Source organism: Idiotropiscis lumnitzeri, chromosome 6 (genome assembly GCF_059441095.1).
Source record: "Idiotropiscis lumnitzeri isolate Australia: NSW breed Sydney's pygmy pipehorse chromosome 6, RoL_Ilum_1.0, whole genome shotgun sequence".
Taxonomy (NCBI): domain Eukaryota; kingdom Metazoa; phylum Chordata; class Actinopteri; order Syngnathiformes; family Syngnathidae; genus Idiotropiscis; species Idiotropiscis lumnitzeri.
This window is the reverse complement of record NC_142396.1, coordinates 21,923,069-21,943,069: the sequence shown is the minus strand read 5'-3', so window position 1 is coordinate 21,943,069 and position 20,001 is coordinate 21,923,069. Positions and strand designations below refer to the sequence as shown.

The window sequence follows — 20,001 nt, the reverse complement described above, 5'->3', positions numbered from 1 at the left end:
ATATAAAAATATTGATAGTTGTATAGCTGATGTACTGTATCTATCATTTGTGGTGATTTGCTCTCTTTCCCTCCGTAGATATGAATATGACCTAATATTGAATGCGGACACCAACTGTTCCCAGCACACTCAGTGGTTTTACTTTGAGGTCAGTAACATGGTGCCTGATGTTCCCTACCGTTTCAATATCATCAACTGTGAGAAGAGCAACAGCCAATTCAACTACGGTGAGAACAGAATAGTTCTGATGCAAACACTGACTAACCGTGACAAGAATTTGTTAAACTGCACCTAATAGGTGATTGGAAAGGACTTTTGTTAAGTTCAGATTCTTCTTGTTCACAAAAAAAAAAAAAACACTCAGACTCCAGGCCTTTACAGCGATTTTTTTTTCAGTTAGATTTGCCCTTATTCTTACTGAGTACCTTCAGGCCCACGCCTTCTCTCTCAGACATTTTGGTGTTGATCAGCAAATAAGACCAACTCTGGTGGGACTGTGAAGAAAGACTCTCCTCAGTCTTTCTTCAATTCCACCACCCTCATTCATTCTGGCTTACTCCAGAGCAATGGGCATCATTACACTGAGTGCACGGAACAGTGCTGTCATGCTCTAGTCATCTTCCTTTTCCTTTTTTCAAATACAAAATTGCTCCAGACAGTTTTTCTCGTGAATGACCCCAGAGCTCAACTTGCCATCTTGATGGATAATGAATGAAGGAATGCAGTAAGGGCAAGTAATAACATGCTAGCTAGAGCAATTTCAGTGGATTATTTCTATCTTGACCCAGAATATGTAAAAATCTGCATATTTATAGTCCAAAATTTGGATTGTATGTGGTCAAAAAAATGTATGATAACACAATCCTCCATGTTGGGTAAGTCTGTGCATATTTATCGCAAAATATAGTATTTCTGTATTTGAATATGGCGGTCATCTTGAAAATTGCCCTTTTTTTTATTTATTTTTTTTTTATTCTTGAATTGTAAATGGTCTGCAAGCTTTCTCTAAAGAGAAATGTAGAAGAAGCTGAGATAAATTTGGTGCTTGTATAAGCATTTGGAAGATTCCTCGGAAAATGTGTTATGTGCTGCACTACACTCAACACACATCATTTTCGAGTGGCCCCAAGCAAACATATTATTTACAATATAATATTTGGCACATATTGAAGGCAAGAACATGCGTTCGTTGTTTTCTGTAACTGACAAATATTTTAGTTTATTTAAGTTTAAATCAAACAATTTGATTTAATGACCAACCAACAATTCACACATTCTATTATCTGTGGTTTGAAATTGAGATTTCACTACGCTATTTGGTAACTTAATCTGTGTATTATTTTCTTTGATGTTGATTCATTCAGATTCCTGGAGATTCTGACAAAAGTAATTAAATGTCCACTTGTCCACTCACTTCTCTTTTTGTGCAACAACACGTTAAAGATTAAAATGCACTCTTGTAAACGTTTTTAACCCAGCTCAGATGAGGCTAATGTAATAATAGAATAGATAATAGATGATACATTGCACAGCATAATGGATAATATATAGCATAAAACACAATTTATTGTGCAACTTTTGCTCCTTACTATGGTTGCTTTTATTTTTTTGTTGCATTAAGAACACATGATGATTCATTTTGGAATTATTTGTGTACTACAGGAATGCAGCCAGTGCTTTACTCAGTACGGGATGCAATAAATGGTAGGCCCCAATGGAGCAGGTCTGGGACAGAAATTTGTTATTTCAGGTAAGACTAGACTACTCAAATTCATTCATCTTTACCACTAATATTTTTTGCAGTGTGCTGAAACATCATAGATGATGCAATGATTATTTACAACATGGTTGTGTTTTACCTAAAAATATTAAAATAGAAAATGCATTCCATATACGCCTTTTATTAGTAGGTAGTTGCCAATTGATGTATGATTAAAACCTCCAAAGTAATTCTACAATCTTCAAGATGTATTACCTTTCAAGTACCATTCAGTCAAGGCCCTAACCAACATTAATTGCCAGGAGAAATATTTTAATAATTCTAGCTCAATATTTCATGCAAATAAATGAGACAATTGATTTCAGCACATGTCCTCATTAATTTTTCTGCATTTTATCTTTCAGAAACTACTTCTGTCCAGTACGTGGCAGTCAGAGAACTACATTTTATACATTGACATTTACCATCACCTTCAAGTACAATGAGGATGTCTGTTACCTGGCGTATCATTACCCTTACACATACTCCACTCTAAGGGTCCGTGAATGTATTTATCCCTCTATCGTTGTGTTGTAATGTTTCCAAATATGTCAGCTTGGTAGTTCTTGTGGTTTGCTTTCATTGAAAACTGTTTTTCCTCTGAATTGCTGTATTTCACCTTTAATTTAAAACAGTAATGGCTTATTATAAGATTCACAGCAACATCAAAACTGTCCAATAGGCATAAATGCTTTACCATAATTACAGTGTAATCCTTGAAAGAAAAAATAACCAATAACATCAACAAAAATATAAAAACATATACATTCTTTTGTTTATCAGGCTCATCTGCGTTTGCTGCATAGATCAGTTGATCCCAGGAAGGTGTTTTTCCGGGAGCAGATTCTTTGTCCGACTCTTGCTGGGAATGCCTGCCCATTTGTCACCATCACCGCATGTCCTCCCAGCAAGAGCTATAAAGATATTCATCAGCTGCGTAAGTACTAATCTCAAATTTGGATCTTTATTGTTAGTTTTTTTTTTTTGTTATTTTGTTTTCATTTCTTATTTTATTTTGTATTTGCCCAATGTCACAAATTGTCAAAAATTAATTGTGGAAGCTAAAATCAGACAGTAGCTGCAATTGGCGCAACAGCAATGCAAAAACAATACAATATATATCACAATATATAAAACAACTAGAAACACACCCGTAAGGGATCAGCTCAGCAGCTCAGCCAGACCAATATCATAAATGTTAAGGAGTGGCAAGGCCATTCCCAGAGTAATTTCAGTTAATTTGTATGTCTAACGCATGAAGAAATTGACGCTGACCTATTACTTTGTCTAATACCATTGTCATGGTTGGTTGATTGAACACTCTAAATTGTCCCTATATATGATTGTGAGCACGAATGGTTGTTTGTCTTTGTGTGTCCTGCGATGGAAAGGCTTCAGTTCTACTGCCTGAAGACAGCTCGGATAGGTTCCGGGATTATTATCCCTTTGAGGTTGGGTGTTTCGGCAGTTCACAGTTGCCAAAGATTTGTTGACTCCATGCAACACGCATATAAACCAGTTTTCAGAATCAATGTTGGTTGTACAACAAAATTTGCATCATTTTTTCATACAGATAATTATTACCATAATTGTATACACTCATTCTTTCATTTAGAAACAATTTTACTGTCCATTTTGTCCAGTAAATAAAAATTGATAATGTAGACACTGTCAATGTCTCTCTTTAGGTAATCGCCCCTGCATTGTGCTGACAAGTCGTGTTCATCCCGGGGAATCCAATGCCAGCTGGGTAATGAAAGGCACGCTAGAGTTTCTCTGCAGTCGCGATCCAATAGCCCAGGCATTGAGAGAGACGTTTGTCTTCAAGATCATCCCCATGCTAAACCCAGATGGGGTCATTAATGGAATGTGAGTATAGAGCAGAGGTGGGAGTAACTCACGCATAAGTAAGTCTCACGTCATAACCTTCAAGCCTCAAGCAAATTCCAAGACACTGTGGGGAAAAGAAAATCAAGTCAAGTTGCCTCAAAATTCCAAGCAAGTCAAGTCAAGCGACTACTCGGTTCAACTAAGTCATAAGTTAAGTCATAAAATCTTGCTTTGTCACAACATAAGTTGGAGTGATAATAAAATAATCATGGCTCACTTAACGTTCACAAGCTGAGCCATAATTGGTTGTTACTTGAGCCCTTAACACATGTCATTTTCAGTCAACAGCAAGTGTCAAAATGGGTTTAGAAAAGTAGGAATTGTACATGAAAAATTTTCAAGTTTCATATTCATTCTAAATGATCTTTCACATGTATAGTGCCTTCCCACCTATTAAGGCCCTCATAGCGCTTCACACTGCTGTCACATCTACCTGATGAAGACATACCATCAGAAGGTAGATGTCAATATCTTGCTCAAGGATACTTTGATGTGGTCATAATGGCCCGGGATCAAACCCACAACCTCTCAGTTGGGAAACTACTACTCTACCAATGAGCCACGCCGCCCCGCAATAGACAAATTATTAACTTTTTAGTGCTGAAAATCGCAATATTAGTAACATAGTCCTTTAAACTAAACTTAAAATTATTTAGAAGAATGCATGTTATTTTTTTATAATAAAGTTTATATGTGTGGCACGCTATTAATGTACTAATAAATACTGAAATATGCTGAATGTGGTGGAATGTGGTAAACATATATACTCATCAGATATAGAAACTGTATTTGTTGTTTCCTGTGACAATTTGTTACCCAAATCTAATATGGCAGACATACTCACAACCAAAAAAGTCAGACATCGGCAAACTAGATAATAAATAAATAAATATATAAATAAATCTAAATCATTCATTTCGACATGTCCCTTCAATGCTCACGTTTCCCCATTGTATGGCGACGGGTCCAGCTGCAGCCGGGGTGTTCCTGTCAGCGTTTAGAAGGATGGAGTTAGAACCGGGGTGTTCCCAACACAACACTGTGTGCGCAGTGGGCCTTTGTGATATTATCTACATGTATATTACACAATTACGTAAGCGTAATGTAATACCGCGTACGAAAACATGTTTTGTGTGTACAAAAATGTGTTTCGCTTTTAATGGTAACATGCCATTTGACTGACGATGCCCACCTCTGTTGTAATGTAACATACATGCTATATAGTAAGAAAACACTATTTGAGAGGACATAGTACTAAATACCAGCAGTGATTATAGCAGCTCTGAATTAATTTGAAATAATGGGTATGATGGTTGCTCTGCGATTGGCTGGAAACCAGTTCAGCGGTTCCCCCGCCTACTGCCCAAAAACAGCTGGGATAGGCTCCAGCACCCCCCGCGACCCTAGTGAGGAGAAGCGGTACAGATAATGGCTGGATGGATGGGTTTGATGGCGTTGGCAAAATAGTAGTGCAAAACGTATGGTTTGCAACTCACATCAAACTTCACTTGTCACTACAAAATGCACAAAAACAGGTAAGTTAACATCACAGTTTATCTATTAAAAACATGATTGTGAACATGTAAGTATAGCTAAGCAACATATTGTAACAGGAGGTGAATTGGTTTAGGAAAACTCAGTTTCACTTTGGAAAACTGTCCAAACGATCCTTTTTGACTATGGCGGTTCAGCTCACATGCTGGTTCGCATGTCATGCGAAACGCCCCCAGCCCCATTTATGAGGTGAAGTGATTTTACATTTTAAAAGCTGCGCCTATGGCACTAAAAGTGGCGGCTAACTGTCAGTTGTGGAGACAAAAAGGTGTGGAGACATTTGCCTGCCTAACAAGTGGAAAAGAGTCTTTCGTGCTTGAAGAGAATTTCTGTACTGCGCCACATTGCATCAACAGAAGTGTGTTCCACTCCGTGTAAATACAGTACAGATTGTGAGTTGTACATGGCTTAGATGATTGAGGTAATCTCTGAACTCAAAGTTTGTGGGTTCGATCCTCGGTTCTTGTGACCATGTTGACATGTCCTTGAGCAAGATACTGAAATATACACAGTTGCTTCGGATGCAGCGTCATCAGTATGTGAATGAAGAGACTGTATTAAGTGAAGTGAGCACCTTGAAGGTAGAAAAGTGCTTAATAAATAAAAGCAAATTTACCAAGTTATAGTTCACATTCATGGCCAAAGAAATATTTTGAAATTGTACAGTTTGGTTCGAAATGAAGTTGGGTTCGATGGATTTTGAAATACAACTTTAAAACCATTCAATGCAATGAGTTCAATCAATCGTAATCGCTGTTATTTATTTACACTTTAAAGGAAAAAAGAAAATATAAATGAAATCATAATGCGCTGGTAGATGGCATGCAGAAAAAAACCCCAAACAGAACCAACACAATGTACAGTGGGTGTTACGCCCCGAGTGGATGGTATTGACATGGGGCCAAGCGCAACAAAAAACAACAAACATGATTTCTCAACACTCTGACACAGGTGAAGTGAATAATACAAGAAATCAAAAACAAAACTCGCCTATCTTTCAGTAGCTTCTATTTAAAGCAGCACGAAGGAACGTTCAGTTTTATTGATTATGGCGGCGTTCAGTTTTATTGATATGGACAAAAGCGGTAGTGTTTTGCCTGAAGTTGACTACATTTCCCGTGGGCGACGGCACATGATTTTATAAGTTTAGTTTTTGTTACTGCTTTCGTTTTCGTTTACGATAATAACCTACATGGAACAAACCAAAATAAATTCACTCAACATACCTTTCAAAGCTATGTAAAAAAAAAAAAAATAAATAAAAACGTATCCTTACTGCTTTAAACTTTAGATATTTCTAATTTCTCGCTAATTTATATAACACCATATGGAAAATGTTTTGTTACAGCTCGAACTGTTGTGGAATGTGCCATATAAATAAAGTTGTATTGTATTCCGCGTCACAAAAGAATAGATCTTCACGAATATATACCTCATCAACTGAATGCAGGAGTAATGTGATGACTGTCAAACGGTCCTCATGACACTGACAGCAACTGGATAATTGAATTTGGTTTCCTCGCAGCAGCACAACCCCCGCCAAAAAAAGCAACTCCCGAACTGTCCCACAGCAAAAATGATCAGAACAATACTCACACACAAACTCTCGCCAGTATCGCTCCAATCGTTTTGGGTGGGTGAGCAAGCACATAAAAATTGACGCACAATTTTGTTTGATTTAATTAACCCAAAGAGTCTTCATAAAATGCTGATAGGTATGTGTTTTCCATTGAAAAAACAGGAGTGAGATGGTTGTGTGGAGGGGTGGAGAACAAAAAACAGCAACAAATTATTTGACAAATATTTTTTCAAATTTGAAAAAACTCAGCAAATGTGTGAGTCTGTGTGTGCGTGCCGAACCGCGAGTGTGCAGGCCTCCACTGTATTTCCACTGTTCATCTTGCACAAAGGACCTTCAAGCACCACCCAAAAATTGGGACATCTCAAACTCTGACAGACAAACAAAAAAAACATCAGTGATAGAAACGCAATGACAAGCATAAAATCCAAACCCTGTGGGCTTTATAACATTCACTTTCAAAGCAAGTGTTTCTCCAAATGACATCCCTGGACTATTAACCCCTTTTAAGTCAGTCTGTAGCCTCAGATCGCAAGGTGTTTGTTCCAAGGTCTACACTAAAAACCGAAGGCGATGGAGTATTCTTTATTTTTTTATTTTTGACTTTGGAACGGTTATGTCAAAGCACTTTGGAGTTATATATTTTTAAAGGTGCTATACAACTATTTAAATAAAGTTATACTTCATGTCGGCAATATTGAGTAGTGTCAACAATGCTGCATCGATCACCTTTCAGCGCTCTGTTGAAAGCTGAGCTATAAGCACAAAGAATCATGCATACCATGGGTCAGAGAGGCATAATTCAATCACCCATCTTTCATATATTTTGTCACACGGCAGGAATCGCTGTGACCTGAATAGAGAGGATTTGAATCGGCAGTGGTGTAAACCAGACCCCGTTCTCTGTCCAACCATCTACCATACCAAAGGCTTCCTCTACTACCTCAACAGTATTCGACGAACTCCCCTGGTAAGATGGATATTTTCCTACTAGTGTCTTTTACCCGACATGTGACACCTTATGCCAGTGGTTCCCAATTATTTCCTGTCACGCTCCCCCCTACCAAGAAGAAAACAATTCGCGCCCCCCCACCACATTTTTTTTAACGTTTCGTAATAATGTACATGTTCTTTGTATATTAATGTTAGATTGTCAATAAAATATCCCTTAACGAAGCAAAATTTATTAAAAAAAATTCATTTTGAGAACGTGAGGATCTCGAAACTCAGTACTCTGGGGTGCAAATATTGATGAGATGATAAATATTTACTATCCGTTTGTTTGGCTTTAGTAACATACCAATTTATCCGCAACTTAGAGGAAATTATTTTAAAAGGATTGTCAACCTGAATGAGGGAAAAAAGACAACAAGCCAATATGACTCCCACAGGGCCTGAGCCGCTGTAATCTTTTGATTGTAAAAAAGACATTTTACACTTAAATGATGATGAACATTACCAAAATATTACTTTAAGTTGTTCACGAGGACTGATGTCAGACCCACTAATGGATCAAATATATTGCGGGCAAAGTAATTAAAAATATGTACAAGCAGGAATGTGCTGGCACCAAAATTCTGACCCGAGTAGCTTCGTTGATGGCTGATGTCACGCATTTTTGCCTTGTTGACAGTGCATGTGAGAGAGCGCAGGTGTTGGCTGGACAGCACAGAATTGCCACCAGGTCATAAGACGCTTGCAGCTTTGAACAATGGTGTCACATTCTAGATGTGTCTATCATGTATGTGTTGGGAACAACATAATCATGCTTTGACCTCAGATGTTGACTTAGGGACAAATACGGCATTGACAATATATTTAGCACTTTGTGTGCATGCATAGTTGAACAATGGTGTCACATTTTAATTGTTAAAAGTTCTGCCTGAGATGACACTTGGCTCAGTGAAACATGTTTCAAGAGTGTGTAACATGACGTGTGGTTTATATGTACGTTTTCAAGTTTTCGTTACAGTTACCAGGAAGTTACTGTAGCAAATGTATTGACTTTGAACAAATTTTATGTAATTGGTCTAATGCAGAGGTATTCAATTAAAAGTCACAGAGGTCCACGACTAAAATTTCTTCCAATTAAAAGGTCCGAACCAAAGTCCAACTTCCCTTAATGTCTAGCCTATGTTTACATTTTTAGTTTCAATATTTAGTCATTTTCAACAGAGCGCACTTATATACTAAATATTTGGCAATGTTCACATTAAACACCTTTGCCAGTCAAAGAAATATAAGGCGTGTATTTCACATTCAAGAAAATGTGGCTCCAGGAACTTAAGTTTGCCACTTCCAAAAAAAAACAGTCAAATATCTCCTGCAAAAATATATCAAGTGCTAAGCATTGAGTTAACATCTTTTACCTTTTTTTTTCTCAAATCAAAGAGTTTTCAGCCTAGAATAAACCGGAAGCCTAATTATCCAAGTAAAACAGGTCAACATGTTCAGTACAAAATCAATAAAAATGGCTGTCCTCATGAAAAACTAATTCAAAATGAGCTTTGACACCACCTTTTCTTTTGATTATTTTTTTAACATCTCTTAATGAGAAAAATGAGTTTGTGAATGCCCTGCCAGTGACTTAATTCTGGGTTGGAACGGAGTCTGGGCCATTGGGATTTGGTAGATTATTCCACACATCTGGCCTTTGTGTTTTCCTTTAAATAATGTTTGTGCAACCGCATTTAAGCACTCCTTCACAACTTCCCCATCACTAAATGTTTTTTTATGTTTCCCCAAAATCCATGATACTTTTAGTGAACATTCGTTTGCATGCCGCTGGGCTGTAAACGAAAATGTAGAAATCTGTTATACTGCACTCGAAGTTCGATGTTTTTGCGTGCGCTCACCTCAAACTTCAGCGGATAACTTTGTAAAAAAGGGCGGTGCTTTGTTTCGTAGTGGCGCTTCGCAATGTTGCGACGTTTTCGGACCATATGATGCACACTGGTTTTGAAACGGCTGCAGCAAGAACGAAACTAGATATCTCCGTCCATTCATTGAAAACAACACGCATCGACCTTGCTAACTTTTTAGCAAGGCATACTGTCAGCAGCACTTTCTTCCGGTCTGCTGCGCAATTGGCAGTGGATCGTAAACAAAAGATTTGATTGGCTCAAATCAGTGACGCCTTTTCCGTATTAACTAGAATTGTAGTGCCAACCTTTGCGAATGCGCCCTGAAGAAAATTAATCGTAGATCGGTCATGGGTCCGGTCCGAACCATCGCGCGGTCCGCCATTTGGTGATGACTGGTCTAATGGGATTTTCATCTTCTTATAGCTTCACAGGTGCTTGTTTTTGGTGTTCATTTTGGTTATACCTCTTAACTTGCAAAAATTGAGTCTTCAGAGTCAAAACCCAAATCTGAAACCGTGCATTTACATTTATTGCTTATTGCTTGAATAATTATTGTGTAGGAATGGTCAGGGCAATAAAATACACCTGTCAGTTACATATTCCAATACTTTTCAGGAATTAAAAGCTAAAACATTTTGGAATGTATTTCAATGTTGATGCTGTTTATTATGGTTGGGTTACTTTTCTAAATTTTAAGATGTCTGTGTTATTTCTTTCAGGTCTTCTGTGACTATCACGGCCATTCCCGGAAAAAGAATGTTTTTCTGTATGGCTGCAGTATAAAGGAAACTCTTTGGCAATCAGGTTCTACATTTGACACTGCAGGACTGAAAGAGGACCCAGGATATAGGGTAAGACGTGCATGTGTTGGAGCACCACTATAGTCTTATAATTCCATATTCGAATGATAGAATTATGATTTTTACATCAACCTTATTTTTTCTTGCCGTTGTATTTCTTAAAATGTCACTGTTGTAGTAAATCTTCAAACTATTTTGTTCTTTTCATTTTCCTAGACTATTGCAAAGGCCTTGGATCGGATTGCACCGGCCTTTTCTTTTAATAGCTGCAACTATATGGTAATAATAACTTAACTTGATGTTTCATCATTTCTCAGTCTGATCGATGAATGCCAAAGATTAAAAATAACCTCCTCTGCATCAGTCAAAATTTACAGATACTTCTAAAACTCCAAAGTCTGAGATTTGCCATGACTTTTGCAATTAGGGGCTAAAGTTTTTAAATGATTTATCTTATTCTAATTTAGTTTTTAAACCATAAATAATGGGCTCCTACTGTAAGTAGGTTGCTTGATGTTTGTTTCAGACTTTACATACAAGTGCATATAAAATCGCCATCTGAGAATTCTCTCAAGTGACATAATCATCAACTTTTTAGAATCAAATTCAGTATGTCGTTATATTGTCCCTTCCTTGCCACTTCCTAATTATTACTAATCTGATTTTCATAGGTGGAGAAGTCGCGTTCTGCCACTGCCAGAATTGTTGTCTGGAAAGAATTGGGCGTGCTGAGAAGTTATACCATGGAAAGCACTTACAATGGTTTTGACCAGGGAATATACAAGGTTTGTGTAATTAGAAGTTTCGAGGCTGGTAGTACAACATTTGTATTGGGGAATGCTTAATGTACTGCCCTCTGAATTGAACTCTAAAGTCTAGTTAAGTTGACATACTCTCGGTATGGGCATGACTATCATACATTGTCTATTTTTTGGAGAAATGTTCTTCACGGAAAACAAATCTCAAATGAAACCTGGACTAGAGAGAGAAAGAGGACAGAGAGGATAAGTGGGTGGAAAAATTTGAGACGGTTGAGAAAGCAACCCCTCCATAAGCCATCACCTTATCGCGTTGGAGTTGTTTGTGCTTCCCAATGACCCTAGGAGCTAGGTTGCCTGGGCCTTTATGCAAACAGGTCCTAGGTGAGGGACCAGAGGGAGTACGGTTCGTAGACCTCCTATCGTGATTTACATAGATGGACGTTCTTTTCCCTTGCCCGGATGCGGCTGACTTTGAGTGTGAGTGGACCATGTTCCGCGCCTCCATTGTTTGATGCAGCTCACCGGAGTTGTGGCTGTAAGGAGGTCAGTGCCTGTCGTGGTGGCAATCCTTGATTCATATCTGGCCTTTTTGGCACATGAGACTCTGAAGACACTTGATGGGTACTGGATGGCCAAGCTGAACGTAGCGTTGGTGGCCACTGAGACTAAAACTCGGGCATGGGAGGAGTTCGGAGAGGCCATGTAGAACGACTGCTGGATGGTTTAGGGGAAATTCTGGTCCACCATGATATTGTGATTCGGTGGAGGGAATACTTCGAAGACCTCCGTAATCCCACCTACTCCATGAGGAAGCAGAGTCTTGTATTTCAGAGGTGGGCCTATCTCTGTGGTTGTGGTCCCCAAGATGATTAAAAAGCTCCTTGTTGGTAAAGCAAGATAAGATCTGCCCAGAGTTCCTTAAGTCTGAGCATGATGTGGCATTGTCCTCCTTGATATGACTCTGGATTGCATGGATATTGTGGACAGTGCCTCTGGATTGGAAGAATTGGCTCTTTATAAGAAGGGGGACTGGAGGATGTGTTCCAATTACAGGGGATCACAACCCTCAGCCTCCATAGTGACGTATATTCAGGGGTGCTGCAGAGGAGGGTTTGTCGGGAAGTTGACTCAGATTCAGGAGAACCAGTGTGGTTTTTGTCCTGACCGTAGAACAGTGGACCCGGTTTACACCCTCAGCTGGGTCCTTGAGGGTTTATGGGAGTTGGGACTTAGAGAAGGTGTTCAACATTGTGTTCCTTGGTGCGTTCTGTAATTGGTACTTTGGAAGTATGGGATACCGAACTCCAAGATCCGGGCAGTTTGGCCCCTTTATGACTGGTGTCAGAGTTTAATTATTGTTCATGACTTTTACATTAACAAGTGGGAATACTGGCCACCCTGGTTAGTGCAACATCCAGTATTTCCTTGCGTGCATTAGCTACCAATTCATACTTTCTTTCTGTCACCGCCTGCTTGTTTGTGTATAGGGTCTACAGACAAGAACCAGGGAGCTGGAAGAAATGGGAATGAAATTTTGCCACAGTCTGCTCTCCTTGACTCTCGATACAAGGGCCCTTTACGGCAAGAGTCTTATCAACCACATGACTCTGGGACACAATATCCTTGATCATAAATCACACAAGTAAGTAAGATATTACCCAGACTAATTCAAATGCACCGTATTTGAAGGGGGCGTTCTGAGTTTAACATATTGGTTTATTTAGCTAAATTAAATACATATTTGTGCTGGTGGGTTAGACTGTAGTGTCACAGTTGGTTTATGTGAAGCACATGGACTGAAATACAACAGACCAGAACAAGCGGATAATCTTGAGTAAGATCAGTGGTAGGCAGTGGGGATGACACAGCAGGAATAAAGGCAAGACTAACAGAGCACATTTAGACTAGCGCATGGGATATAACTACATATGTAAGGCAGGATGCATACCAGGAAACCTACAGTACTCTCACGTATTGTCAGTCATTTTCATTTCTTTCAATATATAATTCTAGATAATACATAATTTATTTTCAATTGCTCTTCATTTGTTCGGGTCTTACGGCAGACAAATGAAAAAAATACCAACTACGCTCATCTACTTTCTGGCTATTGTCAAGTTGCCCTTGAGTAATGCACTGTCCGACGATCAGGCCACCAAAAATTTAAATGTATTCTTCAAATGACCATGTCCATCCATCTCAAACGCCAAAGTTTGCCGACATCGCTTATAGCGTGAGACATGTCAACAATACTGTTGGTCTACTTCTTATGATGAAAGAAAAAGCTGCAGTGGACAGTGATACAAGAACATTGATGAATATCTTGAAAATTAGCAAAGCTTTATGACATTGTGTCAGATGCAGCAAAGCAGAACATTACTGAGCCACCTTTACATTTCAAAATGGGAAAAGGGTTCTTTTTTGTGTGTGCACAAAGCAATGGGTAATATTGAAAGAAACTTTTGAGATAGAAACATCCACAGTGGTCATTAAAATAATTTTGAAACTGATGAGAGTGGAACTGGATAAAATGAATTGAAACAAGCCAACAAAGCTTGTAGGAGAAAATCTTTTGAAAAGATTAGACAAAACTGGACTTTTTTTGGCAAGTCACAGCAGCTGTTTGCAGGGCCAGATTAGGATTTCTTTTCAGCCCCGGAGTTTCAGTTTCAATGTTAATGTTTTAATGATGATAAATAATTTTATATTTATTAATATATGAATATTAAATAAATTATAATCCGTCCAATGATATTCATATTTCAGTTGCTCAAAAATCACATTTTAATTGACTGTGCATACAAGATCACCATCAGTGCTTATATTTTGACTGATTCATTCATAGCAAACAATATCGCTCTGAGGAAGGCAAAAGACTCACCGAAACATGTCAGTAAACAAAACAACCTAAAACGATACTCTCTGCTATAAATGAATCAGTCAAAATATAGCTAATAATAAGAAGACACAATTAACTCAATACATCTACCATCAGTGCTTATTTAAACAAATATGAGAAGCTAAATATAGTTAAAATGGAAAAAAGGACAAAGGGGTAAAATGAATGAATAAATATGTAAAATTTTTCATTTTTATGACTTTCTTTCCAACAGCCTTTTCAGATTCACAAGTGTTTGTCCTTCCTTCATATACAGCTGTCTGGTATTAACAGTGTTTTGGATTTTTGTACATATACATGTATTTGAATGTACATACATACATACATACTGTATGTACATATACAGTACACCATATTTTGCCCAATAGGCATCAAGACATTACTTTTGTTCGAAGGTGTACAATAATTTATTGTTCAACATATTCAGGCTGAGATAATTAATTGTTTCAACTGAGAAAATGATTGGGATTCCTATTCTATCAATAGGTGTAAAAATGGGTACTTCAGTGTTTATAATTCAGTAATAACATGCCTTTAGCGTGACAGACCATGTAAAAGACCTCTTTTGTCTGTCATACAGCTGTTTTGAAGATGATGAGCCCCCGTGTGTTGAAGAAATTGAATATTCCACGTGTCCTGGTCTCAAAGGCAATCATTTGGAATTGGATCTCAAAGGATGCATGGCCAACACTGATGCGGAAGGTGGCGCTGAAGGACATATGGCAGAAAATGAAATGGCAAGATGGTGTCAGTCATTCACGACACTCAAGTCGCCTGCTCCCTCACCTGATAACTGAGAAGTCCATTGAAACTTGAGATGAAACAAATGTGTGTGACCCTGTGTGAAGTGTGTGAAATGTGACTCTCACCAATCTGAGCTGAGCTATCCAGTTTTAGAGCGCTATCAATTGTCTCTTATCGTTCATTACTCCACTGAGTTTGCTCAGTTTTTAAAATTGAGTCTGCTACTATGATATGACCCAAGTGCGTAACATGAGCCAGATACTGTAATCATGTCTCGACTTCTCTACTCACTTGTGGTCCATGATCTTTGCCCTGCTAAATATTTAAATAATTTGGGTCTGCTGTATAGTCATGGTCACTATCATATTTATTGATCTACATTAGATTTAAGATGATATTATCTGTTGTAGTAACACAAGCAGTTCGAATGAATTATGTAAGGGTTTGATGTTGGAAGGCATTTTTTTTTGTTTGTTTGAATTTGCCAACATGTCTCATTTTCAATTGTTGATTGAATCACTTAATTTGTTCGGGTAGAAATTAAAAATAAAGTTTTGTATAAAGATGAAAGAGAGCTCGAAAATCTTAAGCCATGGTTTGATGTAAACAAATTGTCTCTTAATATTAAAAAAACCACACTTAAGGTTTTTTGGAAATAAAAAAAAAATTAAAGGGAAACACAAAACACACAAAGAATGTGTAATATTAATTTTGAAAGAGTTGCAACAGAATTGCTTGGAGTAATGATAGATGATAAATTAACATGGAAACAACATATCAACTACAAAAAAGGCAACATTTTTCAAATAATAGCAGTATAATACGTCTAGGCATCTTTTAAATCACACAGCCGTATCCATAATTTATTATTCCTTGATCATTTGTCCGATTGTGTAGAACTTCGGGGGTCTACGCACCCAACTACAATAAATACAGTTGTGGTTTTGCACAGAGAGAGCAACATGTATTATCAAGACGTATTATTACACTCATACAGATCTTCTCTTTCTAAAATTAAATGTTATGAAGTTAAAAGACTTATATTATTATGCAAATATTAAAATAATATTTTGATCAAAGACAAAAAAAAACAGAACAATCTGTTTGTGATCCAGGAGGCTCCAATATAAGAGGTGTTCATAAATTTATTGTACAAAAAGCTGTTAAAGGAATTAAAAAGAGATGTTTTTGTAATTTTGGAGTGAAATATTGGAATGACGCAAATATACATAGGGGAAAATTTGTGAATCACAATTAAAAAAAAAAAAAAAAATTGTTTGCAAGGCCATTTCTGAAGGTTGTAATGAATGACTTGAATAACAATTCAATGTCCATTATTATGTTTTGTTGCTTTTTTCTTTGTATTTGTTAAAAATGTAATTTTGTAGCTTCAGCAAATATATTACCGTTAGATAAAAAATAAATAAAGTAGGGCTAGCTTAAATAAGCTTTAGCTTCAGCCTTTGCCATTCTGTCACTAACCTTTGAACTGTGCATTGTTTAGATTGGTTATACTATGGAACGTACTATATGATGACAGGATAAATAAACTTCAACTATTGCGATAAAGCATTTCTGAAGATTTTTTAAAAAATTATAATTCAAATTCTAATTTTTATATATATATATCAATGTAATGATACAATAATTTGACACAAAACAAAAATCACTTTGTTTGAACAACAGAAATCGGTATGATAAAGGCGATTTCAATGTGACATTTTGATACGGTAACAATGGATTTTCTGTAAATTAAACTTTTACTAATTCAAGATAATACAATACAATACAATTTTATTTTGATAGCGCATTTCACAACAGGTGCAGCTGTAACAAAACGTTTACCATAGGGTGTAATATAAATTAGCAGGTAATAAGAACACAAATTAAAATTTCAAATCAACATTACAAAGCAGTTTGGGTGGATTTTATTTTAAAACCAACTATATACTACCAAAGAAAAGTACAGTAAATGAGCACTTGTTTCACAGAACAATTCTAGTCCATGGGGCAAAGTACAATTTGGTACAGCTCAGGGTGGCAACATCTAGTTAAGATTTTTCAAAAGGCATGACTATAGATGATTATTTGGTCTAATCACCATTTCTAAGTTGTGGCTTTATTCCGTTTTATACAGTCATATGAATTTAATCCCCCCCATTGAAGAAATTGCATTCTTGGTGCTGGTGCATTTTATGTTTAATGCTCATTTTCAGATCCGTACGCAACTTTTAGGCAGGCGTGTTTGGTAACATTAGAACAGGGGGTTTCATAACTTCCATTTGAATCTGTTTTTACACATATGCTCTTCAAAGAGTTACCGTATTTTTACGACCATAAGACGCGTTGCATCAAAGGGCGCAACACCAGTTGAGGGGGCTATTTCCCTATTTAATGCATATACTCGGCGCGCCGCACTACAAGGTGCTAGCTCCGCTGCTCACGCGCTAGCTCCGCTGCCCGCGCGCTAGCTCCGCTGCCCACATTAGCTGATGCCAGCTGACCTGGACACAATCCCCTAAGGGATTGATGCCAGAGGTATCACCCCATTTCAATGACAGATGTTATGAAACTATTGGGAATCACTGCCAACAATAACAACCCCACCCATTTAATGGTGTCTTGGCAATTGTCGACCAAATAACGTCAGGGGAGGGTGTTCACTGGTCACCACACTCCTTAGAGTCACGGTTTCAAATCAAAACCCCCCAAAAAACTCAGCATACAAGCAAACAATGAAACAAAGAAATAAGATTAACACAAAACATGTATCTCTCATGCCATCTATATACCTAAAAGAAATAAAAAGAACACAAAAGGATTATAGCAATGGCTTCTTGGGAGCCACTCAGCCTTAGCCAATTACAGCAATGGCTTCTCGGAGCCACTCAAACTCAGCCAATCACATGGCTGTTTAGAGAGATGTGCTGTTGTGCTTTGGGCTTTTTGCAGTCTGTTGTCTAAACCTGGGACGTTTCTTGCTTGCAATAACATAAATGATAAGACAGACTACAACATTGTGGACAGCTGCCCTTTTGTCCAGCTTTCTCCAACACCATCACCCAAACACCATAGTCACATAATGTATTAGTCAGTCAATTCGAATCATAGATGACTCAGACTTTGACCAGCAGGGTGTGCTAACATGCACTCCGAACAGCCCAATGAGTAAAAGGGTTGATGATCGCGAGTGATAGAAAATACGGTAATTAATGGTCCCCATTAACTGCGTCAAGTTTGGTATGGGAGGAGTCTAATTTGCACCTCACCGAGATACGCAGACACAGAAGCACCATAGAGAACTTCAAATAATAAGAATGATTAAACTAAGTTAAAACACAATGCAAAGTATATGCTGATAAATATATGAAGCAAAAACAACAAATTGAAAGAAACCCCAAATTCAACAAAAGTACTCATCATAACAAACACCTGGAAATAAAATGTTGACCGTTTGACCCATATTCATCTATTGATCTCCAACTCAAATGTTTGACACCACAGCAAAGTAAGACAATTTACGCAATTGTATTGCAGCCACACTAGGAAAAAAACCCTGCCAAACTTATCATATAAATACGTGATAATCATGTAAAAACGTAAAAAGTATAATTTAGTTCAAATGTGGAAAAAGTCCGTCTGAGTATGCAAATTTATGATGACACCATCCACTGTTGTTAATAAATATAAAATCTCACCACGTCTCAACACAAACATGAAATAGAACTTAATTAAATGATTTAAATGAGTCACATTTTCCATTTTGTGTTGTTTCAATGTGATAAGAGTCACATATTTGTGTGATATTTTTCACATTTTTACTTTATAATATAATTGTCATGTTCATTTTCATATTTTTACATAAATTTCATGTTTTTACATGAAAAGTTTGGTGTTTGTTTTTTTTCTGGTGTGGCACTAATACCCTTCCGTAACAACTGGATTCAGTGTTCCATTATAGGAGAGTGTATTTCCATAAAAAAAGCAAACTCATGTACTTGACAGTAATTTTGTAGCGACTGTATACTGGTAAATCAATATCCTGCCTCCCTCTGATTTATTGCTGGTTCTAAAATCCCCCCACCCCCTCAGATTAATGCTTATTTACTTTTTCTATGACCATCTGGACCAGTGATAAAAACTCACTTACGCTGCAACTCTATACCTAAGGGTCACAGAGAGCATTTTTGTGAGTCAAGGGAATGGGAGTAAGATCGTGGAGAGGTTCATTTTTAAATGTGCACTGTTGATGAATTCTCCAAAATGCTGTTGTACTTCTTCTGTACATAAGACTTGGTGTAATGCTATGGTAAATATTTGTTTTCTATTGATGCATGGGCGTCTGTACCTGTTATTTAAGTTTTATGTTTTTTTTTTTTAAGTATAGATCATGTTAACAGCAAGAGGCATCCAATAGAATATAAGAGAAAATGGATTTTCTGAGACGTACTCGCCTAAACCTAATGGCTAAGAAACGTTTGGAAAACTTCCTTGGCAAATATGTGTCACAGCTAACCAGGCTTTTCTTCTGCGTCTTATAAAGACTTGAAATGGAACACCACATTTCCAGTCATGAAAACAACTCTGGAAATTACAGAAGCATAGCTTCTTAATCCACTCCATGCATCTTCTTACAAAGTTTGATGACCTGTTGCACTTTCAGGTGTTGGCTGTTAATGAAACAGACTGACCATGTTCACAGCATCTGCCAAATCTCATTGAGCTTGGGGATGAGTTTACATGCAACTTGTCTTCTCACATGACACACATGAAAGTCCACCAACAAATAAGCCCTTACAGTTTTTCTGTAAGAGCAATAGGCAATAGCACGATGTGGTATGATTTTCGGTCTCGTATGCAAAATATTTCACTGAAGAAGGCATGCTTCTTCTTTTGAACAATGGCATGGGATAGCCGTTTATATCCATCCATGCATCTATTATCCGATCCGCTTAACCTCATGAGAGTCGTGGACATAATGGAGCCTACCCCAGTTGTCTTCGGGCAGTAGGGCGGGTACACCCTGAACTAGTTGAAAGCCAATCGCAGGGCACAGAAAGACAACAACCAATATAGAGTGTTTCAGTAACCTATCATACGTGTTTTTGGAATGTAGAAGGAAACCCATACAGGCACGGAGAAAACATGCAA

At 37.5% G+C, this 20,001-nt stretch overlaps 1 protein-coding gene across 1 annotated transcript in view; it reads left to right on the top strand.

The window, feature by feature from the left end:
- LOC148335895 (cytosolic carboxypeptidase 4-like) overlaps positions 1-16,138 on the top strand; it is a 32,706-nt gene extending 16,568 nt beyond the window's left edge. The window contains exons 11-21 of the mRNA XM_088298724.1: positions 79-227; positions 1,663-1,750; positions 2,125-2,257; positions 2,543-2,696; positions 3,448-3,628; positions 7,623-7,752; positions 10,366-10,497; positions 10,663-10,725; positions 11,118-11,231; positions 12,695-12,849; positions 14,687-16,138. Coding sequence (XP_088154850.1) covers positions 79-227; positions 1,663-1,750; positions 2,125-2,257; positions 2,543-2,696; positions 3,448-3,628; positions 7,623-7,752; positions 10,366-10,497; positions 10,663-10,725; positions 11,118-11,231; positions 12,695-12,849; positions 14,687-14,903 — 1,516 coding nt within the window. The 3' untranslated portion in view covers positions 14,904-16,138. The remainder of the gene's footprint in view (positions 1-78; positions 228-1,662; positions 1,751-2,124; positions 2,258-2,542; positions 2,697-3,447; positions 3,629-7,622; positions 7,753-10,365; positions 10,498-10,662; positions 10,726-11,117; positions 11,232-12,694; positions 12,850-14,686) is intronic.
- The last annotated feature ends 3,863 nt before the right edge of the window (positions 16,139-20,001 follow it).